The sequence below is a fragment of the Hyalella azteca genome, unplaced genomic scaffold (genome assembly GCF_000764305.2).
Source record: "Hyalella azteca isolate HAZT.00-mixed unplaced genomic scaffold, Hazt_2.0.2 contig9805, whole genome shotgun sequence".
Taxonomy (NCBI): domain Eukaryota; kingdom Metazoa; phylum Arthropoda; class Malacostraca; order Amphipoda; family Hyalellidae; genus Hyalella; species Hyalella azteca.
Window position 1 is genome coordinate 105,289 of NW_025939865.1, and position 27,993 is coordinate 133,281.

The 27,993-nt window shown below is 36.5% G+C and overlaps 1 protein-coding gene across 1 annotated transcript; it reads left to right on the plus strand.

The window, feature by feature from the left end:
- The first annotated feature begins 4,678 nt into the window (after positions 1–4,678).
- On the plus strand, positions 4,679–27,950 carry LOC108680599 (glutamate receptor 1-like). The gene is made up of 10 exons (XM_018169473.1): positions 4,679–4,693; positions 5,040–5,133; positions 19,823–19,941; positions 20,206–20,298; positions 22,350–22,474; positions 24,682–24,858; positions 25,431–25,645; positions 26,313–26,530; positions 26,879–26,968; positions 27,783–27,950. The coding sequence occupies exons 1-10, from the start codon at positions 4,679–4,681 to the stop codon at positions 27,948–27,950; spliced, it is 1,314 nt and encodes a 437-aa protein (XP_018024962.1).
- The last annotated feature ends 43 nt before the right edge of the window (positions 27,951–27,993 follow it).

The following is a 27,993-nucleotide window of genomic DNA, read 5'->3' on the forward strand; positions in this document are numbered from 1 at the left end:
TAATCAATGAAATTTATTTGACCTTAAAATGAAACGCCCATCAAATTATCAGGATGCACAGCACTTACCCATCAAAACAAGGTAAGAAGTGAGGCTATTATTAATTGTATCAGCGATCGAAGTCGATAACAAAACTTTCAGCGCAATGCAAATTTCGGAACCCTTTTTGGTCTCGTTAAAAAATGTTCAGTTCAATGGAAAGAAAACTCTGCTAAACTCAGATTGCTGTTTTTGTGCTAAACGGTAGGCAGGTGAGTCCTCGGATGGTCGATTGAAAAGAAACATTTCAACTGCGTACAAAGAACCCATAGTCATTGAGTTGTTACAAACAACTCAAATTTATCATAAGTTTGAGTTTCGTAGTTTATCGACATTAAAGTTAATGATAGTTCATTTCAGCAAAGATTGGATTATAGACTTGATGATTAGTCGTGAGTCAATAAGGAGTACACTGCTCAAGATAAACTTGAGCTTGCAACTAACCCATTCTCTCCTAAATACGTTTTCCTTTTTAAAACCAAGCGCATCTGTCAGAAGTTATTAATGAACTTTGGTTTGCACAGTCAATGCGTTAAATAAATAATACAACTCAGTTCCACAGGTGTTACATGCGAATAACAAATACGCTGAAAGCATTAGGGCAAAATTCAGCAGCGTCCCAGCCAAGCATTCCTTGGCGGTCACACATGCGGATAGTCCAAACATGACTTGCAGCTCAGAAACCAGCATTAGCTTTGGCTGCAGTTGCAGCAGCACCTGCACAAGGAATCCGCTTCTGCACTCAAGAAACGAACGAAGTCTTTGATATGAAGACTGTCAATCAACCATACTTGGTTGGATAATAATCTGGACAGAACCTTGTTAACACGAATGTTCCAAATGACGAATAAAAGTAATCAATAGTAATTTTGGCACTATCTATATTTTATCTATATTATTCACAGAGAGTTTGTACAATACCCGCAAATATATTAATGATACATATGCAAGGGTAAAGCACGTACCATATTTTGCTTATACGTTACGAAATGGGGAGCATGATAACTTTCAGTTTCAGAACTGCTTTGAACCACAACGCAGAATTATGCACACACATGGCTTGTCATCTAAAAGGAAGTTCGTTGACCGCAACCTAACATCACCTGGGCGCTTGCTAACTCTCTTCACAACGTCTCAGGGCCGTTCGTAAAAGTTTATCAAAGAGTCGGAGAACTCAGCAGACGTGTGGCAGAAGGCCACCTTTGACCTCAAGTTCTCTCAGCATGGCTCGGTATACAAGAATCATGGGACCGGTTCAGCGAGAGGAGGAGATCGCAGGTAAAAGCTTCAGATTCCAAGCAGCTGCGGCACAGGAATCCAAGCACAGTGCGAGCCCATGAACAGCCTTGCCCTAGGACGACACTGAACAGCCTTGCAGTAGGACGACACTGAATAACCTTGCTCCAGTACGATACTGAACAGCCTGGCTCTAGTACAGCACTGAAAAACCTTGATCCCGTACGGCACTGAACAACCTGGCTTTAGGACGACACTGAACAGTCTTGCTCTAGAGCGACACTGAACCGCCTGGCTCTAGGACGACCCAGAAAAAACTTGGTCTAGTACGACACTGAACAGCCTGACTCTAGTACGACACTGAAAAACCTTGATCCAGTACGACACTGCTCTAGTACAACACTGGCCTCACATAGCAGACAGCAATATTGTGCGATCATGCAACGGTTCATTTGAGAATCGAAATACTCGTTGCTCGCATTTATTGGCATATACTTACTAAATATCTCACTTACTTTCATCTGGAAACAAGTCGTCAACAAGGCTTGTATGAGCTTCAAAAAGAAAGAAGGCATCGATAGATACATGAATACATTTCAGATTGAAGTAAGACATATAGAAAATGTAAAAAAGGTTATTTTCTCACATTTAACATTACTTCACGCATAATTAATGATTTTGCAGTAAACTTTTACTAAAGCAATGGTTTCAACTACAAAGTTCCGTCCCTGGTAACCTATACATTCATCAGGTATCAAAAGGTTTCAAATGTTTCTTGTTTTCAACCTGACAGGTTAGCCCGCTTCTCAACACAGCTTTGTGAGAAGCCTAGACTAAATCTGCTAGTATTGTAAGAAGTTGTAATGCAAAGTCATTAAATATTAATGGCAAGTAGGACGTTAAATTTCAATTCTTCCAAGCAGAGACTGACTGAAGGAAATTATAAATCGCTGCAATAATCGTTGTTTGTATCTAAAATAATTATGTTTGTATCTAAAGGCTACAATAATTACCATGTTGGTATCAAAAAGATACCAACATGGTATCTTTTTCATGGCCCTCCCAAATTTGAGTTACCTTCGGTAGACAAAAAGTTTCAAAAACCGTGTACCATCCTATCCATCAAAACGTGCAAATGGTGGTGAGGTCGCTATTTAAACCCTTATTAATGGATAGTGAAGTCGATATTTAAATCGTGCAGCGTTCAACCAGGGTTAGTCTGCCTTACCGTAAGTGTAAGAGGAGGCGAGCGGTACCAGCAGCGCCCAGTAGACCAGCAAGAGACTGGCTCTCCCGCGAGCAGCACGCGTTGCTGCCATGCTCACAACACAAACTTTTTCCTGTTTAATCGTTAGAATTAACAGCACTTCTCAAGTTCAACAATTGATCACCAGATACCTAAAATAAAATTGAGTTATATTCTTCTTGATTTTCCATCACAGTTAATTTACTACGACTAAGATCTTAAAGATAGTCACATTCACAAATATTTTAGTGCCACATGCTTTTCCTTCTACACCACAGATTGATCGGTCCATTCAATGTCACAGCACTAGAACCACTCAATAGTATTTCCACCGAAATAGAACCTGCACAAGAAGCAAGATTCAAGAATGAGTCAGGTTACTATAGAAATATCCAACGTCGGTTAAAAACGGTCTGTTATTCAAAAATATTGATGATAATAATGAATGAGATGGTGACAGGCTCGAAGCCATGACCCAACAGCCCAATCTATTTGAAAAGACACCACAATTCAGCCCACCCACGTATAAATATATAATAGGCTTTACGAATCGATGGGCAAATTACACTTACAGAACATTCCCCTTACTTAGCGCAAGAGATCAACATTTTTTGACGAAATCGATCCACAAATCACGTCTTCGGTTTCGTCAAATCTCGACTAGACTCAATAAGCGGGGCGCTCAAATGAAACTCAGAAGAGATGGTAAAAAAAGTATTTAACATCGTATAAAAACTATGCATTTTTTAGGAAGAACTCAATCATTTACGCAGCCATCAAGACTCATTGGGAATCTTAACGCGTTTTAAATCAACCATCAACAGGTCGCAAGAATTCGTAGTTAAAAAAAGTTTAAAACTCTCTCGCTCGACAATGTTACGCCTCTGCACGCACACGAGATTCCAGCCCAGCATGAACAAGGATAAAAAAAATATATTGCAATGCCAGTTATGTCACAAACGTCACCACAGCACTTATTATGTCGCTGGCCTTCAAAAGAAACGATCTACGTATATTGTGAATAAAACCGAGCCACAAATTTCTAACGCAACTGTAACTAGGTAGGTAATCCTAGTTATCACGCGTTGATCAAACCCCAAAAATTGTAGTTCTGACTAGTATTATACGGTTTTTATTGATGATCCGTGGTTTAAGTGTAGTAATTCTGAGAGAGCCACAAATTTCTAACGCAACTGTAACTAGGTAGGTAATCCTAGTTATCACGCGTTGATCAAACCCCAAAAATTGTAGTTCTGACTAGTTTTATACGGTTTTTATTGATGATCCGTGGTTTAAGTGTATAGCGGATTGGTTAGTTACGAAACCGCTACAATTCAAGAACTTAGAATGGGGATTATAATACGAATTTGCCGAGGATAGTGTTTTAAGTGTATTTTGTAAAGTATGGAAGTTGCACCTGTAGAATGAACAAACGGCTATAATACTAATGGCATAATACAAATCGAGATGAATAAATGAAGTACATTATATAAGCAAATATTACAAATTAGATCAATATAACAGGAGCTATTTAATGTCTTACCCCAAACATTGGCGGATCAGGCTGTTATGATCCTACGGATAACTGAATCTACGAAGAAACAAAATGTCAATCTTTAAGTAGCTCTGATGGTTTGCGAAAAAATCAAATATTCTAGAAAATTAATAAAACTGATAACAGATAAATAGTGTCCCTATAAGTGTACCTAGTAATTCTGAGTGGCGACTTACGTGTCATTGGTAGGCCTAGGTTAGTATGTACAGAATATCTTCAGGAAAAAGATTTCTCTCACCCTATGCCAACGTAGCGAACGACGCAAGACCAAATCAATAAATTATGATGGTGGCAGCAATACCTAAGCATTTCAATGGAGAATATACGTTCGTCAGAAACAGGACAACATCGATCGATTATTTCTTCTTCCGGCTCACAAAGGGCATGAAGGAGTCAGTGGCGACGGTTGAGCGTCATCTCTGACTCTGTTCTAGTCTAGGCACCGCAAGTAGCCTACGCAACATTAGTGCAGCTTCCAAAACTAATGCCGGCACAGAGTACTCAAATTTGTTGCTGGGAACTTCGTAGAAAGTCAGAAAAATAAACGACGGAACCTTATGGATGACTTGAGAATAATAATTACCCTTAAATTGAGTCTACCTATGCACAAGAATACGGTGAGATACAAACTTCTGGCCACTTAAATTAGGATTAAATTAATATATCCGATGGATTAGGTCCAGGAAGTATAAAATCTTGATTTCTTATCTCACAGTCAATCTGGGCGAAACCGAAAGAACCTTCCATCAACTGATCACTGAAAGAAACTCATATCTCTTGACAGATTTTTCGACCAATATTTGCACTTATTAAAGCAACCGCAACAATGGTAAACAGCAATAAAAACATCACTAAATTTTAAATTAGATCTCATCCAAGTGCCCACAAAACATTTTTCACTTGCGTTGCGCCGGAACCAAGACGCACCACCTCACTCCTCGCAGTTACTTCGCACACTGACAGGCTTTGAAGTTCAAGCGGACTACGGTCTACCGGGACGAGGCGTCTGAGGCGGTCGAAAGCTCACGGTCGCAGACCTTCCCTGTCAACCGAGCATGTGAGTCAGAGGGACGGCCCATAAAAGCTAAAGAATTCTGCGGTCCCGAAAGAGCTATACGACTCGAGCCAGCATGGCGAGAAGAATAACACCTAGCAAACCGATTTTTTTTAATTCGACTCGAATCGAACTTCTTTGATGGAGACAGCACCTTCAGGGAAAGACCAGCGTTTGTCAGCTTTCACGGGACACATGCTGATATAGAACCTTGATGTTCAATGGATCCAAGATTCAAGTGTGGTGCTGGAGTACACTTTATTTCTCTAATGTAATCAATATAAGATTTATGTTATGCGTAAAATTAGTTTAATAATGGCAATCAATGATTGCTTAAAGCAGTGTTTGTAAGTTGTCTTCCGTTTCCTTACTTGGACATCGATCTTTCAATTCACCTCGGTCCGCCCCGCATGAGCGAGGCCTGGCGACAATGTGTCTGGGATCAGATGCTTCTGAGGAATTCCTGTCTGAGACCATTGATCCAAGAACATGGGCTTGAGGTAGTCCTTCATCCCATTTAGTATTCGATATACCAGAAAATTTCAATTTAATTTATTTTCCGGAGTTTACTCCGAGTGATTTAATATTTTAGTGCTCCGCTCATGTTATTGACGTATGCAACATGAGTTAATATTAAGCCGGTCGTCTATATTTAGTGAATGAAATTAACACCTGCATATGGATATCAAGTAACAAGAATCCACCTATAGAGAATGAAATTACAAGCTCGAGAACGTTCGATTAGATAAAATTATATCATTAACACTTTTACAGTTATAAAAAAAATATTGTAGTGAAGAATACGTTAACTTTGAGTGGCCCGTTCATTTGATAATTACAAAATAATACGTTCGGTGGTCCCTTAGACCTGTGGTTTTCCAAGGAAAGACTTTCAATATCGGAAGGAATGATGCCTTCAAATTAATGGATAAACACATAAATGATATGTAGAGAAGCTTCATATGTAGGAAAAAATCCTAGGCTCCCTGAGCTTGAATTAGTACCATATGTATGAGTACCATATGTATGAGTACCATATGTATGAGTACCATATGTATGGGCACCATATGCATGAGTACCATATCTATGAGTACCACATGTATGAGTACCATATCTATGAGTACCACATGTATGAGCACCATATGCTTGAGTACCATATGCACTAGTTCCATGAGTATTGGTTTCGCGGACCAATAAAAACGAACATTGCACAGTTATACAACCAACAAATCAAGGAACTATGAAAATGAAACATAAAACGAAATAATATAGTAAACAAATTTTAACATTAAGTTGAATTAATAACAGAATTCGTGAATGACAATAGAAATCAATTAACAGACATTCTCGGTGATAACATACTGTAAAAAGTATTACCGTACTCATCTTTCTTTTTGGCGTATAACAGAAAGAAAATTAAGGGATAACAAAGGTCAAAGAAAGCCGATGTAAGATCACAGTAAAAGCGACTTCACACATTAGTGAGAAAAGACAATAAGTGAACATGTAATAAAGTGAAACCTGCAATAAAGGTTAGCATTGCACCGCTTATTACAGTTGAGAAACTTGCACAATCTACATAAAAATAGACCAAGGAAAGGAATAAATGAAGACCATCGCCAGACGTTGTTTTACAGTGAAACAATGAAAGGGTCAGAAAAGGAATGAATAAGGAGGCTGATGACATTCTTTGCGCATGAAGAATACTTGTTAAGGTTACCTCCTACCTTCTTAGGGTTGTCTCTTACCTTCTTAGGGTTACCTCTTACCTGCTTAAGGTTACCTCCTACCTGCTTAGGGTTACCTCTTACTTGCTTAGGGTTACCTCTTACCTGCTTAGGGTTACCTCTTACCTGCTTAGGGTTACCTCTTACCTTCTTAGGGTTACCTCTTACCTTCGTTGGTTACCTCTTACCTTCGTAGGGTTACCTCTTACCTTCGTAGGGTTACCTCTTACCTTCTTAGGGTTACCTCTTACCTGCTTAGGGTTACCTCTTACCTTCTTAGGGTTACCTCTTACCTTCGTTGGTTACCTCTTACCTTCGTAGGGTTACCTCTTACCTTCTTAGGGTTACCTCTTACCTTCTTAGGGTTACCTCTGTTACGGAGCTCTAAGCGTTCCGTAACATGGAAAAAATCTAGTTCAATGATCATGATGTCTCTTGTATTTAATTTTTCCTATGTCATAACCCAAATAATTGTAGCATCGGTGCACCGACTTCAGCTTGAAATTTAGTCAAACTAAGATGATGCAATTTGCTCGCTTTAACGAGTGATACAGGATCATTGGGCATAGTCGTTTTACCTTCGGGCTACGAAATTTATCTTTTTTTTTCAAAGATGATAATGCCCCGCAATTCGAGCTAACTTTGAGAATAAGAGAACAATGAAACTAATTAAAAAGTTCAATCGCCAAGCAAGGCGATTTTTAACATTTAAATTATGTGGTAATACTTGCAAAATTTATAAATAGAACAGACGTCATATTATGTATTATGTAGAGACGCAACGTAATGTGCGAGGTCACGGCAATAAATTACGTAAATCTACAATAAACTGCATTGGTTTCACGCGGAACGCGCAATTAAACATTCAGGTAATATAAATTAATTAGCGATATCAATGCCAAAGAAAAAATCTCATTCATCACAACCCAACGCAAGATGATTGAGGCTTGAAGAGGGAACAACTACACAAATTCCTTATATAACGAAGGCCAAGTTTCATGTACGTTTGCTTTTAAGAATTCCATCAATGAGTCACAAATGACTAGGAAGAAACGTGAAACGCAAAATAGATTAAAATTGTGAATAGCTTTCGTCTTAATAGGTTAAAATGTTTTCTAGTACTGAACAAGAACTTCTTGAATTAACCTTACAACGATTTTGGCAATTTTTTTTTCATTGGGTTGACAACCCTTGAATTGAAATGTTAAGCAATGACGGTGGTTTAATTTTCTCAAGAAATTTGGTCCGATCATTGGCCTGAATGACAATTGAACGCAATAAATGAAGTAATTAACTGTACTGCTTACCGCGAGCTCAGGGAAAACCGAGCGACCAATGAGACGGGAGCCACAGATGCATTTATAAATTTATATCAATGTCGAAGCCAGAAGGTTGTTCCAACTCAATAAAGCTTTAAAAAAATAGCAATTAGCAAGGCTATCAAATCCCCAAAAATGGTAAGGCTCTCTTAGTTTTGCTGACAACATAGGTAAAACTATCGAAGATCCACCTTCATTCAACCAATGTTGAAACAATTATGTGGGCATAAATTCGTTATATTGTAGGATTGCCTATATTACAAGTTTCCTCTTTAGTATTTTTGCTGTAAAATAATCTAGAATTTAATTAATAATCGCTATTAGTTGGATAAATACGACATAAAAAATTGTATTCAGTTTGAATTAGATTTACGAGTTTTGTTGATTGATGAATGTGTCTTTATTAACAAGTGCAAATATGTACAAACTGCCGCTGAGGATACGGGCTCTCCTGTGAAAAAATTAGGTTCTCTCTCCCTGCTACTCATGCGGGCAGTAAATTTAGAAAACGCATAAGAAAACTTTGTCTGGCTATGATAATAGGCAGACTAAGCTAGAATTTCCTTATGGAAATGTTGGCACTTTCTCTGTTATTACTTTTTAGATTATTCAACCTTTCCGTTACCCGTTTTTTTTTTTCGTTCATGCTACTAGGGAAATATAAGGAACTATCCATCCTGTCATTATTTTTGTTACTATGTTGAATAACACCATTATGATATAAATACTTTCGCTTTCTAAAGACTGCACGACATAATTCGTGCAGATTACCCATTTGGTTGTTCACTTGCTGTCTTGGGGCTAATTTTCAACAATTTTTTCAATAGGTGCGCCGTTTTTTCAATGATATTTGTATTCATAATCATTGACATAAAAAACTCTTTGATTCAAGTGAAACCTAATTAGGAATTAAATTCGAATCGAGTGTGCGAGCCATAATGAACGAAATAAATTTGGATCACCACAATCCAATTCCATATACGTGCGCTTTTGTGCCCTTTGTAAATCTCTCCCAACGCTAATTATTACTGATACCCAGAATACAAAATAATCGTTTTTTATATTTTAAATGCCCAAATACGTGCGTCAACCGTCGCTGAGTTGTAGACAAGTCCTGTAGGATAGACGACGCACAGCGACCATGTTTGACGTGGCCAGGCTTGACGCTGAAGCGAGCGGACAGACGTTGTTCCTATTAGGGAGCAGAGGTGTTCGACACGCCCGCTCTGGGCTCTAGAACAGCTCGTTGTCTTAAAACTATCAAAACACCACACTTCTTTCCGCCTTGAAACTCAGTTATAATAATGGTTCACAGTTGTTGACCTACAGTTAGTAAAATCTTAACAAAATTATTCTTCTGTTATAATCAATATCATAATATTGCCAATTATTAGAATGACAATAACTGATTTTTGAAGTTTCGACGCTCATACTTTGGCCCTAGAACCGCTCGTTGTCATAAAACTATGAAAGCACGACACTTCTTTACGCCCTGTAACTTAGTTTTATTAATGATTTACACTTCTTGAACTAAAGTAGGAACAATTTTTGCGAAATTATTGTTTTATTGTAATCATACGGATTAACAATTACCGAAAATATGAGGCGTTCGATGCTCCCGCTCTGACTGCCCACGGACGGCTTCTTATCTTAAATCTATCAAGACACCACATTTTTATTCCCGACGAAACGAAGTTTCATCTAATGAAAATTTGAAAGTTTAGGAAACGCCATATTAATTCGACATATCTTCATCGAAAGTGGTTCGGAAACCAGCTCCATTATCAGTTCAAAAAAATTGTGCGGAATAAAATTGACTTCAATAGTGAACGCCAAAATTTTGGCTGTCACTATTGAGCTTATGAGTAACCAAAGAATAAGAAATTTCATTTGTTCACGATCGAGCGTTCAATTTAATCGAAAGGGAGTACAGCTCAACTATAATTTGAAAAATAGTATCCATTATAGGTTTATAAGTATTTATATGAAGCTCATACAAATTATTTCCAGCTACATTTATCTGATTTTGTATTTTTTAGAGGTTATTCGTTTAACATTGAACTCGGAAACTTATTTCTGCGTAACATAGCTCTATTCTAACCTTGCATACTCGTACAGGTATTTTCACAAGCTGAACGAAACTTTACCAAAAGAGGCAGATTTTTAACCTCCCGCTTTGCGTATTTCATCAGAGCATATCGCTTAGGGAGAACCCATTAAGTCGACCAGATCGTCGATATTTATTCACAAGATCGAGGCTTCGTCGAGTCGCCCCAGGTGCAAAAGCCTGTCTATTTTCTGTCTCATTCATGCGCCCCAGGAGGCAAGAATGTATACACTCCATGAGGCTTTATAGTTTGTTTTATTTTGAATGAGCCATCGCCCAGGGACATAACTGGCCCGAGGAAAGCTTATGATCATCATTAAAAACCCGACGCAGCTCGTTTCCCGGACGACGGGCACGGACATAACGTGTGTGTAGGATGCTTGCGTCCCACGCTGGTACTTGCATGGGCGTCATGAGAAATGCAACGCCTACAGTCATGCAAAATTTAAAAACATTTTCTCTGTTACCGTCGTTTTAATGATTGTTACTTCATGTATAAAGAATTTTACAGGTTAAAATGAAGTATTTCAAGATCGATTTTGAGTATACAACGATCCCCACTTGCCGATCCACCTCTATTTTGCCGACCCCCATCACATGTTTTTAGAAATAGGAAAGGATCGATCCCCTAATTTTCGATATGAATATTTTTATATATAACGATATAACACGTGACATCTACTTTAGAATCTTTAGCGCAATATTTCAATTCTGTTATGAAAGATTTACATTTGCATTAATGTTACAGTCTCATCTCTGTTCTCGCATGTAACAGAACAGAATGTTTAAAAAATTAATCTCTGTATTTCATGCTCTAAGCTTGACAGTGGGCGGAAAATATGATCCGTTGATCTCCTTGTAAAAGCACGAAATTGAAACAGCGCTCAAGTGCTGCTGTCGGCGCAACAAGAGCACATCTGCCTAACTATACGTATACGGACAATTTTTGAACTAAAATAGATTTCATAGATAAATTGCAATAAAACATAAATTATACGCATAGATGTAATACAAAAGTTATATATGCTTGTCTATTAATTTTGTTCTCAAATATTCTGTCACAAATGCACGCCAAGATTTATAGCGAAGAATAGGTCAAATAAAATAACGTTATTTTTCGAAACGTTAAATATTCTGCGATATAAATGCTGAAATAATATAATATAATAATTGCACAGTTTTTTCACCAAATGATCGATTTTGCCGATGACTTTTGAACTCACGTCCGATGATTTTGAATTAGTGCTGGTTTCTTTATAAGTTTCAGAATATATATATCGCATATTCGGTTCCGTGGAAAGAAGTATTTTCAATTCCAAATAGTGATTATACGATACACGAATTTTCAATAAGTTATATTAATAATCGTCATTTATATCAATTTTGATACCATAAGGCCACACTATTCAAAATATCATATTCCGGGCATGTATTTGCTAAAATTCAATTTTTGAATAGTTACAGAAAAATTCAACGTTTTTATCTCTTCTCTCTGAAAATTTCGTGCAAAACTCTACGGTCATTGAGATAAATATCTTACTCAACTGCCATAAAAGTTTCTACGCACATAATTCTTTCCTTAATTCTCAGTGTAGATGATACCCAGATGGATGAATATGCACTTCTGCGCAAATAAAATGCTCTAGAAAATCATTTACTTCTGCAAGTAATCCTACGAACATGCACACACTTTTGCGATCGTTTTATCCGTTGAAAAGCATTCGTACACGTTCAAAACGCAAATATTCAAAATTTGAACAGGAATGTCAAGGAATGACCGTTCAACTAGCATGCGATAGCGATACCCGAATCTCCTTCTGTGATAACGTCGTCTGACTCTCCACTGGCGATATACCGATGTCCAGCCGTCACTTTTTATTAAAGATATAATCTGAAACGACTCCATCCGCCATAACCACTTGGGATAAATTCTGAAAGAAAATATTCGTTCGATATAGTAAGCCTCGTTCACAAAATTTGGTGTTTATGTTAATGACCTTATAATGTTGTTCTTGAATAAATTTTCTAACACTTGAATCCGGCTGCTTACATGGAAAAGAGAGATATGGAGAACCTGAACTTTTCACCAAATAACGCTGAGATTTAACATATTTGTTGTTTTATATTCTTGTAACATTCATTACGAAAAATTAAGTACATATTAAACAAAAAATGCATCTAAATTTCAGTTTATTTTGAAAACATGAGAGTTCATGACTTTAAAGGGCTAACTTAAGAAATGATTTAAACAAAATGTTCTCCGCCATGCATGCTGATCCGATGACTGGTCGAAATTTGCTACTCCAACACGAGTTGAAAATATCTTGACCAAATATTCCTGATCCGTCAAGTGATGGCATCTAAGGACGTACTGTCAAAAATAATCGCGATTTCGTAACTCTGTCAGCTAATAATTGACGACTAAACCCACTAATCACATCTAAAAAATCGGCCGCTACGTGTACAGGGATCTTACGGTCCCTGTTCAAAGACTTTTTATATGTATTACAATATTACGTGATGTTTTCTCAGAAACATGCATATAGCAGCATAACGATGAACTGAACTTAGCGTTAGTTACATACCGGCGTTACGTATAAAAATCCATCTTAACGCGCAGCTCGGTACGTGTTACTTGGCACGTTAGGAGTACGCAATAAGAACTGGAATAATTTTTTATTATTGCCTTTTTTAGTTTAAATTACCGCTTAAGACAAAGAGTTAATTTTGTTTTTATTGTATGGGACGATGGAAACTATAGGGACTGAGCCAACTCTAAGAGTATCTTTACCTGGAGACCGCGTCTCAAGTTGTACTCCCATGCAAGGATGATAGATTAATTATCAGCCATGATAGCCATCTTCAACCATCAAGAACTATCCTCAACTATCAGTCAAACATTTTGTTCCATATGCCGTTAATCATTTTTATAGTGCAGTCGACGGCTGATCTGATCTATATATATTTTAATTCATAACTATTATTAATTAGTTATGTAAACAGTGCATGACTGTTATGTAAACAGTGCATGACCGTTATGTAAACAGTGCATTATCTCATACTTTGATTTTGGGGACAAATTGAATGGCTATGAGATGATATACCATTTTTAGCGACCAATTAAATGGCAAAATATCATTGGTAATCATTTCATGAATAATCTCCAAAAAGAATTTATTAATCAGAGAGGATTTTATAAGAGCGTAGAAAATCAATTAAGTCTTGTTAAAATACTTGACCGCATTTTCATATTAAAAAAACGTCTGAATGATCGCTCATATATTCGTTGAATGATGAAAGCATTTTCATGCGCTGATTGTTTTCTTTTTTTAAACGACAGTTTCAAAATTTGTGAAATGTTGTCTTTTAGTCTTTATCGATTATGCATATCACATTAAAATGATGAAGGTTAATTAACAATCAGATTTTGGCTATCCAAACTGGCGGTTTTCTTCAGATAAAAGGACGCTGTAAGCGTTCTTTTACGAAAACTCTTGTGAAGATCAAATTTTCTTCAAGTTCACAAGTCATGAATCGGTGTGGATAGGGACGACCTAAGATTATTCGAAAAAACGGCCTCGCTTGCCAAAAAGCCATCGCTTGCCAAATCCCGCTCACGACATTAACGCCATTTTGGCCAAATGTTGCACGACAAAAGGAACATTTGAATGAAGCCGAAGACTTGGATTCGTTTTCCTATAACATTGCCATCGGAAATGGTTCCATCTAGGCTTACTTGAGCGGCCACAGAAACCAATTCCAACCTTGCGGAAGAAGTTGCGTCTTTCAGAAAAGCCGTTACGACTGAAGAACGCTTTGAATAATCCACACGATTCTTCTTGACGTGATAAACATGCGGAGTTAATGATCTTTGCACGGAGGCTTGGGCATTGCAATGACACTAGTAAGCGAATTTCGGCGATAAGAGAAATTTCGCTCCGAATACATTGTAAATAAATTGAAGATACATGTTCGAAACTCGAATTCAGACATTCAATATATAATGAAGTTATTTTCAATAACTTATGAATAATGAAGGAATTTAGAGAATGTATCTTCTAGTCGTATAAAAGCCTGTTCATGTAAAATTTCTTCACGTGAAATTTAACTTTAAAAATATTTATTCGGACAACAAATCGTTAACCAATGGGACGAGATGCAATTAAAAATTATTTTAAGGAGCTCTGCAACTTTAAAATCGAATCTTTCGGTCGATGTTTCAAATCAACGAAGTTTGAATTAGAAAATATTAAGTCCAAATCTCAACTAAAATATATAGTAAAGAGACTCAAGCTTGACTCATGAGATCATAAAATGCCTAAATAAGCAACATTAACGAGACACTAATGCAAGTTTTTTCCGCTTCTACAACTTATTATTACTTTTCCATCGGACTATCAAGTTAACGAGCGCTCTAATTTTTATAAGAATGGGATCACAAACTCTTTGAACTCATTACATGAGCGGTTTTAATGTAATTTGCATAAGCCCTTGGTTTAAAATAACAAAGGAGCAATCATAAATTATATCTTGGCAACGAAAACAACTCTACTGCAATAATTAAAAACGGTAAGGGGAAATTTTTAATTAATGTTTTCGGTCCTGGATAGAAGACTTAACATTTTTGTAAAAATAGCTATGAAATAAAAATGAACATGCATGGTATTTCATTTCATGTTCATGTATAAACTTAATATTTTATTTTAATAATTTCAATTTTTCTCTTTTAAATTTGGCTTCCATTTATTAATGGTAAACATATTCCACAAATCAATTTGTGGAGCAAATACAATTTTTTCGATTGTTGGCAAATTCCAATGCTTATTACCAGGCAATTAGCAAAAGATTTACATTAACCAAGCAGAATAATAATTAAAATGTATACCTAAGTTCAATGATTATTTTAGAATTTTATAGAAATAGTATCATATAGTATAAGCAGATTTAATTAAATTTATTAGGAAAACTGACAGCTTTTTACGATTATTTCTATTTCTTGTAACGATTCTCATCAAGGTTCCTTCAGCTATAGTAACTTCATGAAATTCTTTCCTCTTAGTGAGCTAAATCGTATGCAATTGTTCTATCGTTCTTGCGGCACAGAGCCGGAGATAATTGTATATAGGAAAGTTTAATGAGTTTCCTGAAGTTGGATGACAAGGTTACGAAAGTTGATCTCTCAAGTTGAAAGTTATGGTAGACATTCGCTGTTCTGGAATGTTCATTGAAGCAATCTAGAAGCGTGTGCAGCGGTGGATGGCTGGCATGGCTGGAGCAAGTTAGAGGTCGGATGATAGTGAATTTCGGGTCAGGTAATAGTGAATTTCCCGAGCCTTCATTACCTGTACTCGTGTAGTCGGTCTAGATCAATACGGTGTCTTCTCTGGAAGTATAACCTCACTTAATTGGTAGTTATGATTTATTACCTGTAATTATGAATATACTATAATTAAGACCTATAATTCGATAATTCCAGGATTCTTCTAATATAGTTATTGCTAATATTTTATACGTTCTATGATAATATTCTGAAATTTTAATTTATACTTCATTGCAACTCAATGTATAAAATACCTAATTTAACTTTATTGACGATCTAACGTTTACAAATATTTGATAGGTCGCCTTAAACGAGAAGGCCTATTTGAATATAACTCATGTCATCGACATGAAGAGTAAACAATAAGTCACTAAAATAATTGACAGGGAGTTAAAACTGCAGAAAATTTTATTTTCAAATGAAGTCAAATAATTTAAGTGAAGTCAATTTGACACCCTACGATTGACAAGGTAAAGTTTCCAGTCAAAAATAACAAGTAAATAATTAACTGCTTGAAACCATGTACTAACAGGTCCTCGATTATTACCTATGTGAATTCGGATTGCCATTATTTATGCTTTCAGCCATGGATTTACTTAGATTAAATGAAAAGAAGAGCATTTGAAACCTTTTCAGTTAGAGAAATTTAACCTAATTGCTTTATTGCTTCACCTTAAAACGCTTGAAAGCTTTGAATGAACATTACTTAAAGTTTACTTAAAACTCGCGACTTGCTTCCGGACCTAGAATTTCGACAAAAAAGGGTTGCGTTCACCATCTAATCTATAAAAATACGGTACTTTAATTACCGTCAACTACTGACTAAATCGTTAGAATTTAGAGAATAATCTTTTTATTGTCAAATGTTCTGATGTTTTCAGGCACCCTGAATTAACTCATTCAAATTGCACCTCTACGTTATAAGTAATTCTTGCATGACACAAGCCTTTTGTCGCTGAATATCGGTCATAACTGAATATACGTTCTGATATGCATCCGTGTAGTTGGGCTTTCTAGTCATTTTATGACTTAGATTTATGCTAAGAGAAAATGGCTCATGACGTCACTTGATTTTTTAGCTCAACTTTCACTTGACCAGCGGAAAGGGAATTGAATTTTAATACAGTCTGTCTGAATAAATTTTTGCAATCATCAGCTACGAGAAGGTTCTTCACAAGAGTTCGTACAAATGACTGATAAATGTGCACTCATAATAATGAAAGCTTCATGAAGTCAATAATCATAATCTTGAGTTACAACGTTCGGAGTGATCCAGCCGCCCTCTGAACATTCGTGTATAGGCAGCAAGCTATCTGATCAGAAGTGCAGTAATGCATTAGCCTAGCTTGTGATTACGTTCATTTGGAATAAGGTAAAATCTTATGTAAAATCGGCAAATTTCCTGATTTAGAACCGACTAAACCCTTTATACTTCAAATGATTACCTCCACTTCTGCAAAATTAACACATTTCTTGTGTTTGGTAGAGATCTAAGATAATTTTCAATTGCCTAATAATTAATTAGGATAATCTAGATCTAAGATAATTTTCGATTGCCTAATAATCAGAAAAGGCAGCAAGCCGAATAACTGGAATTATTACACTCAATATGCAGTTGTATATTTAACTTATTGTTTAAGTTTGATGCAGATAAAGTTCATTTGCGGCATTTATTTCTTAATTGTTTCATTAATATGAAACAATTATTCCTTACATAATTCGCATGCTACGTTAATTAACTCTTCCCTAGGTAACTGTCCTTCCTGCGCATGACTTTAAAGTATTTCTTTTGTACTCGTGCTGTTGAATTTAACTGCGTTTTAAGCAAGTGCGTCAACTAATCGCTGTTTGAGAACTATAAGTCATTTTCAGGCACATCTAGGTTGTCAACATCGAACTTGAAGGCATACACATACAGGCATGATAGTAACGCTACAAAGAAAGAAGTTCCTTCTCCATCTATAGTCATCACTCTAAATCCGCTATTGGCAAACTATCGCCAAGCTATCCTTACCGTCTGCATTGGAAGCACTACTAAGCCGTGACATTGCGTCGGCTATCACATCTTCTTCTCCTGGTCAATAAATACTCTATTTCGAAGTCATATTCTGCTATCTCATTTAAAATGCGTATTAGTTTCAGCTGGAGAAATTGTTGTAGACAAAACGAAAAAAAGCAGCCCATTCAGTATAAGCTTTAAATGGATTTTTCTTACTAGGATTAGCGGGCTTGATGTTTGTGATAGGCCTTTTATGAAGGATTTTAGACAAATCATTATGTTGAGGTAGAGATGTTCCAATAGGTACAAACATTACATTTTATCTAGTAGGTTTGTAAGGCGCGTTCAAGCTCGTGTAAGATCCTAGGTCGGCGCAAGAAATTCGCGGTCAGAATACCGCGAATTTCTTGCGCCTTCACCAATCACTGTGAGACAATCAAAATCAATAAGTGTTTAACTCCAACAACCTCACGTGGAAATTAAAAACTTTCGAAAATTAAAACTTTCGAATTTTTTACTAACAAAGTGCAGTTAAACAAAATTATTATTATAAACGAAACTAATACCAGTACGTGCAGTTTGAAATACATAGTAGTTGTGCATTATAGGCATTATAATGATTATATATAGTTGTGCATTATGTGTCCACACAGAGGAATTGTATTCGGATCACTTCACTATAATGTCTCTACACATGCAACCACACTACCATTGTTACAAAACATGCTAACTCGCAATTTGGGGTTCCATAATTCCTGAGGCGCAAAATGGCTAGCTGAAGTGAATCTAAAAAATTTGTCTGCAATATACAACGGAATTTTACTTAGGGAATCTTGAATTAATCACTGTTAAGGAATGCCGCTTTTCGCACAAAGAAGAAAATGCCACAACATTGCCGATGAAGTCAGATGTCATAGCGCTCGTATCGTGAGCAGTGGACTTCCGAGGTGCCGTAATCCATTCAAAGTGAATGGATTTATTGTGCATGGAGTGAAAAGATTAAAAAAATATAACTCAGTACTCACTGCAGTGAGTGACAGAGAGCGCATTTTCTCATCGACAAAGACTTGAGGTCACGGACGGACGGACGGACAGCTAGACAGACAGACAGAAGGAAATGGCGAGCACAATAGTGCATTTTTCCATAAATGAGAAAATGCGCTAAAAAGCACTAATGGAAAACATTAAACGCTTGAATAAGCTCAGTATCAATTGTAGTTGAATTTTTAGGCTAAACTAAAGAAACGGTTTGAAGGAATTGATTTTTGAAATTATTCATGAACTGCATGAGTGGTCTTGACAAAGAAGCTTTTAATTCGATTGAATTGGGAACCTACTGAAAACAATCAACTATTGGTTCATATTAGTCCTTTACAATAACCCGATTAATATAAAATATACTAGTTTTCGCAGGTGGAAGCTTTTGTGCGTCAATCGTTACAATGATTTTTTATAAATTTTGTATATCTTTGACCTTGTAAGGCATGACTGGGCTTCCGAGCTTCCGAAGCCACAGTCGCTGCTCAGATCTGAAGCGAAACATGCCATGAAAATTAGGAAGATCATCTGAACGGCTTACTTCTGGTCATTCTTTCGGAATTTGATCTTGGGCTGACCGAGGTAAATTGTTCTTACTATTTTGTTAAGTTATTTTGTTTTAGATTTCTGGGGCCGTAATATCAAAACTCGCTTAAGCAAATATTGATGTAAGTACACGTACGTTGCGGCATTAGTAATCATAACGGCCTAATTAAGTGCACGTAGCCGTGTACACGTAGCCGTGTACTATCGTAAGTAAATAATGTTATTTATTTAATTATCGTCAGTAAATAATGAGTTTGCACTGAAAAGCCGTCAGTGATTGGCTGACGAAGTTACGAATTCATGGCTGTTTCTGATCGCACGGCCCCTGATGCCTGCTGATCTGAAAGATAAAAAATGATTTCCAAGCTTTCAAGAAAAAAGATGAGCAGTAGTCTGAAATTTATCTCTTTGCCCAGTATTAATATTTTTTGTTTATCGCGCTGTCGAAATACATAATTCAAACAGACATTTTTATCGATAGATTTTCGTGACGACATAGCTGTTGCATTATGAACTTACTAAAAAGTTTGATTACTTAGATTGAATTTATGATTTCGAGGATGACTTATAATAAAACTATACTAATTACTGCTTGTTCCTGATTCAGCTTACTATTTGTGGTCACTTTTCACGCAGTTGCTGAGCGGGTGGCCCTCGGCTCAGCGAACTCTAATTCTGAGACTTTCTCCTACTGCAACGTAGGAGAAACTGCTCCGTTCGTTGGAGACGTAGGAGAACGTAGGAGAAACTGCAACGTTCGTTGCTACTTTCGTAGCAACGAAAGACAGCCCTGCATGGGCCCGGCAGATTAATATTAAGAATTGGCGGCGAATATTTTAATTCCTTACACACGTACATTCTCTTTCTTGCGACGTTGCTTCATAGTTGTACTGTCAACGTCCTGAAAAGTTTCATTACTTAGAATAGATTTATGATTTTAAGGATGAAGTATAATAAAACTATACGAATGACTTCTTGTTCCTGATACAGCATACTATTTGTGGTCACTTTTCACGCAGTTGCTGAGCGGGTGGCCCTCGGCTCAGCGAACTCTAATTCTGAGACTTTCTCCTACTACGCTCGAGTCCATCAGACTTCCGCTTGACAATAATGTAAGTTTGTAATAAGTACCATTATAGAATTTATTTAAAGGATATAGTGTGACAATTCAGTCCCAAAATTAACTTGGCTAATCTTTCTGCAAGATCTCTTGTCACGTGCAGTCCTTGTAATTATAAAATTCAAAATTCTCATAAGAAAATAAGTTATTCACGGAAAGACGCAGTTATATTCAAACATACTTTAGAGTAGTGTATTGGAAGAAACTTATTATCAGTGTTTATCTCGAAACGTCCTCATAAATGATACATAAAAGCGTCCACTTCGTGACGTATAAACGTCACAACCGCCAAAATTGTTCGCACAAAGAAGTATTTATGCAATCTAAAATCAAATTAATACACAATATTCAATGACTGCGAGAAAATGTGTAAAATTAAGCGGGTTATTGCAACCAATCAATCAGAATTTAAAAAATTTCATGTCTAAAATTTATTCCAATAAAAAGTGTACTGGCTCCCAAGAATTAAGTGAACCTCTGAAACCGAGCCATTGTTCCTGTGGTTCTCTTTGTTCCTTGAACTGCTTATTATTTTTGGGTGAAAACACTGGTCTTATATTTCGAGCTTCGATAGGCTTTTCGATAATTCAAAATATTTCGCTTCTCTCTATCGTTAAATTAAACTAATTAATTCAAAACCTACTCGACGCTAGAAAGTAAATACTTCTAACTCATGTAGCAACGAAAGGCATCCCTGCATGGGCCCGGCAGATTAATATTAAGAATTGGCGGCGAATATTTTAATTCCTTACACACGTACATTCTCTTTCTTGCGACGTTGCTTCATTGTCAAAGATAAGTCACGGTTGTCAATAATAAAATTTGTTTCCGCATAATAGTCTCCTTGAATACTTTTTATTGCAACCATTTATTCCATATACGCTAGACGAGGTAGGAGATTTATTGTGTTAAGGGATTTATTCTATTACAGTTTTGCTCGACAGTAATTGATTAGTAGTGCCTCGTCATACCTGTTTCAGGTTTTGTTCGCTGACATGCTCATGTCTGATGCGACTCAAGATGAACAAAGAGATCGAAGCAGCTTTCAAGTTTCTCACGAGCAAGGCAATCATACAGCGCATAATACCAATGAACCTTCACGAGGAAAAAGCCTACAGCCGACGTTCGTTCTTTGGCAAACTTACTGCGTTAATCCGACTACAGCTTCGATTCAGCTAAAATACGGACACTGGGTGACATCTTTTGCACTTATTTGTAGTCTTAAGATATTCACACGAAAATAAAATACTAAATTAAAGTTTAATCCTTTATTAAATTAATCTCTACAATAATTTTTCGTTTTGAAAACGTCTCCTTTTTCGTCGAAGGCGATTGATTTTTGAAATTTCCAGAAGCCCTCAAAATACAATATGAGCTATAACAATAATACATGATTTGCAGAATTAATGTTCACTAATGTGTAATCAGAAGAGGTTGCCACTGTCAGAGAGTTGATAGACGCCAAAAGTTTATTCTCAAAGCTCAATATTATGGACTCAAGCTTCATACTTTAAGATTCATAAATGTAATAGCGCCAAATAATGTCCTATTTAATTAAGAAAAACAACTGTAAATCACCATTATCTTAAAATATATACTTAAAAATATATACTTAAAATATATAAATCAGGTGTATACACAATATTATTTCACATTGAACTTGCATCGAATGTGACTGATATAAATTTGACCTGACCTGAAGTGGTTGTTGTGGTCACCGAGACACATCAACTTGGCCTACTTAATTTTATAGGATCTGGTCACGATAGTCTGCAATTGCACAACTACTTCAACCAACACAAACAATCCACGTGCTGATCAGAATTCCTGGTCGTACAGTACCAACACAAGCAACCCACGTCAGAATTCCTGGTGGTACAGTGCCCAGTACAATCAGAATAGGAGACTAAGTCTTAATGCTTCTTTTAATTATTCTACAATCAGAGTAGGAGACTAAGTCCTAATGCTTCTTTTAATTATTCTACAATCAGAGTAGGAGACTAAGTAGTAATGCTTCTTTTAATTATTCTGCTTAAATTTTAGAGTGCAGGAAATGTCCTCCCGGCAGTACCGCATGACCTGGCCGAGAATCGCTCGGACTTGCTGGGAGCTTCTCTGGCGTGCGTCTCTGAGACGGTAGGATCCTTGCGCTTAACGTGCAAGCCTCGGTCAACACGCATGCGTCTTCTATGAGATTATTCGGTGCAAGATATTTGTCTCCAGGAAGTTTCGGTTAAAAACTCATCAACTATATTTGTTTTTTTTTAATGCCCGTGTGTGTTGACCCAGTCTTTTCGAAAACACACAAGAAGAATTTGCATTTTCAAATAATCATGCAAAATAAAATAGTTTTTTAATCCTATATATCCCTCATAATAATGATAGTTTTCGATGACAATGCCTGATGAAGCCTCAGCGAAGACATAATATGTTCCAAAGTTTGAATACATAATAGTTTACTTGCTTTAACCATTTGCGGGCAACAATCAAAACGGTGAAGTAGACATAAAAATACACATTATGTCGCATTCCGAAATTCTTTTACGTTCAAATGTTATGGTCGACCTCTACCAAAAGTGTCTTCAGAGTATTGTAATTGTAGAGTTGAATTATTTTCGCTAAATATCACAATTTGTTGCTCCGGGTTCACTGTTCAGTGCGTCACGCTTGTTGATTGAAGCCTGACACAGTGATAGGCTTCATATATATATATATATGACTTTCAGATATATGTTGTGGAAAGAGGAATGACCTGTGAACAGTCGTTATAGATCAATTCTTTGAAGATAGAATATGTATACATTTTCGAAGCTCATGAAATTGGTAGAAATTAATTTCAATAATATTTCATCGTTCTTCAATACTGTGATAAAAAACACAAAACAAAGATTAGCACTAAATGTCTTGCGATAGCGTTACAAAGTTACAGTTTACGTAGCCACCAGGGGTATGGTAAAAATGTCTGCGAGTCTTCAAAGTTGTAATGTTTATTGGGAAAATGCCATTTTGATTTCCCGTTTGTTCGGGTTTCCATGACAATGTTAGAAGAACTTCGAAAGAACATCTACCAAATTATTTTTTAACGTGGTACCACTTCTACAGGATTCTTTTGCGGTGAACGTAGACTTCAGTCCAGATGGGCAACCTCGTTTTACTGGTTGGATACCGGATTTTCTGAAGCGTATTGAACAAGATCTGAACTTTACGTAAGCTCAATTGTTTGTTTTAGCTGTAATTTGTATTTAGCTATCATTTTGAGTGCGTTGTATGCATAAATGATGTAGATAAATTAGTTCTCTTATTATGATAAAACATTTCAACGAATTTAATGAATTGATTCACATTTATCATAGATACCCAAGGCTTTAGTATTATGGTAAAAAATTTCGCTTACTAAGCATAATGGTAGGTGCAACGAGAAAGGGATATATACCAAAACTGAAAATTTTTCCTGAACGCGTCTTTCGATTGTTCTTTGAACTAAAATCATGTCGGAGCATTTGTTGATATGCATATTTTTACTAAGACTCCGTGTGGACTGCTCCGTACGGAGCAGTCCACCAAATTTAAACAGTCAAGTTTACATTCATATCACTTACATGCACGATATGGAAAGCGCCGATTCGTGCTGTTGTGCATGATCCTGATAATAAAAATATGGACAGTAATTATTTGGGTAATAATATTATGTATATGGGTACATTATTTGCATTTAAATGTATCGAGGGTGCTAAGCATATTACTACTACTTGTCGCAATTACTATATAGTATAATATATAGTATAATATTACTACTTGTCCCAATATCATAAAACGGACTTTAATGTTGGATATATACGCATGATGTTTCGCCGTTGTTTTCAAGTAACGCATCAAAATATAGAAGCTACAAAAAAATATAAGAACAGAAACTCTGTGTAAAATATGTTTTAAATGAACATGCTTTACATGTTTTAAATAAACATGTTTTCATTTTTTAAGATGAAGCAAGGAAGATGAAGACAGTTATAAGACAATTGTGTCCATTGATTGCTGCGAAAGTTGTGCGTCTAATTTTTCATTGAAATCTTCTCCGATAATCAAAATCAACATAGGTAAATAAATATTCAGCTGTAGCGTGCCTGTAAATTAATATGCAATGTAGTTTTATGACTGTCTAGTACTTATAATATTAGCGGTGGCAACTATATGAGACAAAATAAATAAAGCAAACAATTAGTTAAGTTCGAATGAATATACATTCTAATCGAATAGTTGAACATTTAATTGGAATAAATGTATATTAGATCGAATAAATGTTCATTTGGCTAGAATAAAAGTATATTAAGCCCAAATAAAGGTACGCTTAATTCGAATAAACATACATTGTTCTCAGGTGCAACCTGCGCCTACCACCTGACCGCAAGTGGGGAACCCTCAACCCCGACGGCACGTGGACAGGCATGGTAGGCGAGGTGGTCGCTGGCAGAGCAGAGTTTGTGGTGGCCACGCTAGACAGCACCGTCGAGCGTGCGCGTGTGGTCGACTCGCTTATTCCTATCTCCACCACGTGGTAAATATTTGGTTTTGTCATTATATATGTTTTATTATACAAGGCACGTTATAAAAATTTTGTGCAATGAGCGCCCCAAAAGGGTGTTTGGGTTAGATTTTTTTATTTTCCGTGCACATTCCTCTCGCGTGATCGAATATTATTAGTTTGAGGATTTTTCACGCCTTTGGCGGAAAGGCTGACAAAATAAAGGAGGCCATAACTCCGATATTAATATGTTACTATTTAACTCCTAATCAACATAAAATTGAGATTTTTTCCATTGAACGTAGCCGCAGAGCCAAAAAATAACGATATAACTTGAAATAATGACTCCTAAGTGTATTTGTCTGCAATGAATACTTGGAACTACTTAAGCAATCAAGATTACGCGAAAGAATCAACGACACGGATACTTTTATACTTCTCATCTTGATATTCGAACTTGTAATAAATAAGTAAACATCGGCGAATAATTTTCCACCCGTAAAGCAAAAAAATTTACGATGATGTAACTAGGAGATTTATTACTTCAACAATTTTTGTCCCATAGACCACGCATAAAAAAAGTTTATTTATTTCATGACTTCCAGGACTTCCCTGTACATGAAGGCCGGCTCACAATTCGGGTCTCCGTGGATTCGCTACACAGAAGAGTTCAGCCCCAGCGCTTGGATCGTCCTTCTTGCGGTCGTCATCACGACGACGATTATCCTGTACCTCGTCATGCACAGATCCCCTGGAGAAACCGTCACTTGGGAACTTAGTGAAACTTTACTAATTGTGACGGGGCTGTTCGCTTCTCAAGGTAATTTGTAGCGATGAGCAGGACGCGATTTGGGCAAGAATGCATCGTCGGGATAGAAAAAAAAAATTCTCAAAGTTTGCATGCAATTGAAGTTCTCGCTGGCGCTAAATAATAAATTTGCGCCTAACTGTTTTCTGATATTGTGTATTCATAGATCCGACGCTGACATGCGTTTGGTTCGTTCCTTTTGATGGGATTAAAAGCAACCGCATTATGAACAACTTGTACGTTTGTGGTGAACAAATTAATTATGAAAATAAAAACTAAAGAACGTCAGTTTCTAAGTGAGAAATCAATAAAGGATTGCAAGAGGTAAGATCATAACACCATAAGCATCGTGGATATGCGCACCAACAGCCCATACATATTTCCATTGCCAGGCTTCAGACACACAGACACGCAAACTTTGGCCAAAATGAAATGGATTTCTAGTATTCTGGCTTACATTGAATTCTCTTCTACCATCATCTCCGACGCTTCTCATGAAACTTTTAACCCTTTGTCCTTTCTTTGTTATCGCACAGCAAACACTGCCGTTATTACAATTGACTTCTAGGGACAATTGGGTTTGTAGCATACTGTACCATAATCATGAATTATATTTCTAAAGTAAAAGTAATGAGATGAATACGAGCCCTAACTCTAAAACATGTCAACAACGCTACAGGTTTCTGCGGCTGTCCAGTAAACGTGAGTGTGCGGATCTTCCTATTAACGGTCATCGCGCTCGCAATTCTGGCTCAGACTTACTACTCGGCGTTCCTGTACGCGAAGCTCTCCGACACTCGACGCCCAGTTCCGTTTCGAACTATTCAAGCAATCATAGATGATGGATCCTACACCTTCGGAATGATGATCGGAGCTTCCATCCAGGGAGAATTTCTGGTGAAATAATCACGATACTGAGGCTTATTACAGACTAAGCTGCTGTGCATTGAAAAAACGCGAAAATTGTAATTGATTTTTTTTAATTACAATTAAATTTGAGGAATATTTTCCATTCTAGAGTCGATAAGCATAAATTTTTCAAACTGTTCGATAGACCTTTTTTATATTATTCATTTTTCTTGTTGGAATTTTTTGTGAATTCAATAATGGCAATCACAATGATCGGGCGCAGGACTTTAAGTCTCTTTTTGTCGTAGATCTATCTTGCAAAGATTCGTTTTCTTCATAGATTTCATCTTTCGTTCCTCGGATTAATCTGTAATTTCGATTCATTGTATTCAACAGGTCTCGAAAGACCCGTTGCTCCGACGCTTGTATGATGAGTTCACAGTCCCAAAAGGACTTTTCTCCGAGTTTACAGATGTCTTCAAAAGGGTAATTTTTTAGTACATTAATTTAAGCGTCAATCCTAGCAAATGATGCGCTAATCTCGAGATTTTATTACAAACCCATCACATTAAAGAGTCATGGTATGAATTCAACTGGTGGATCGTTGAAGAAAAAAGTCATTTTGAAAATATGAAGCAATTTTAAGAACGAGCGATTGACATCGTGGGGTGTTTGCAGTCAGGGTATAAATGATGACATGAATTGCTGTCGATAGAAGAAAAAATATTTGAAGCATTGGCCGAAGTGAAGAATTTTTAATGTCTGAGCGCCAGCAACATAAGGCAGCCTCAAGTTTTGTAGTAACCGGCTCTCAACCGTGTGATTTCTTGAACAGCATTGATTCAATAAAATAACAACAAAATCTTGCATTTTCGTTTCATAAAGTCAAATCTGGTGAGCTGATACAAAATTAATGAGTTTTTCGTCATAATAAATAAGAAAATTGCATTGATTGATTGCAGTGTATGATTGAATTTCTGTTATTTTGACTCGTGCCAACGCGATAACACGTTAGGGTGGTACTTCATAATTACTACTCCCACAAATTTTACCGTATATTCATCGCTTAATGTGTTTAAATTTGCTTCAGTATGATAGTAAGGTTAAAGTTATCCTCTTGTGTATATTTTTTTATTTAATATAATTCTTATTTTTGTAACATTTTGTACAAATTTCGGAGTAATAATTTGTACATTTTTTATTTTCATTAAAAAATCAATAAATAAAAGAATTATTCTTACACTTTGGAAGGTAAAAATAGTTGTGTTGACTCGATTTCAAAAAGTTTTTTTTTAAACAGCTTGAAAATGAACGGTACATCGCTGCTCTAAACATGCTCTCCGTCGAAGCTGAGACTCGCCTCAACCCATGCCGATTGATTCGACTTCCCATTAAAATGTTCGCGTTCAAAGCTGGTTTCGCGCTGAGGAAGAAGTCTCCGTATAAGAAAATATTCAATAATGCGTGAGTAATATAAGAGGTATTATATTTATATTCATCATTTCCTGTAA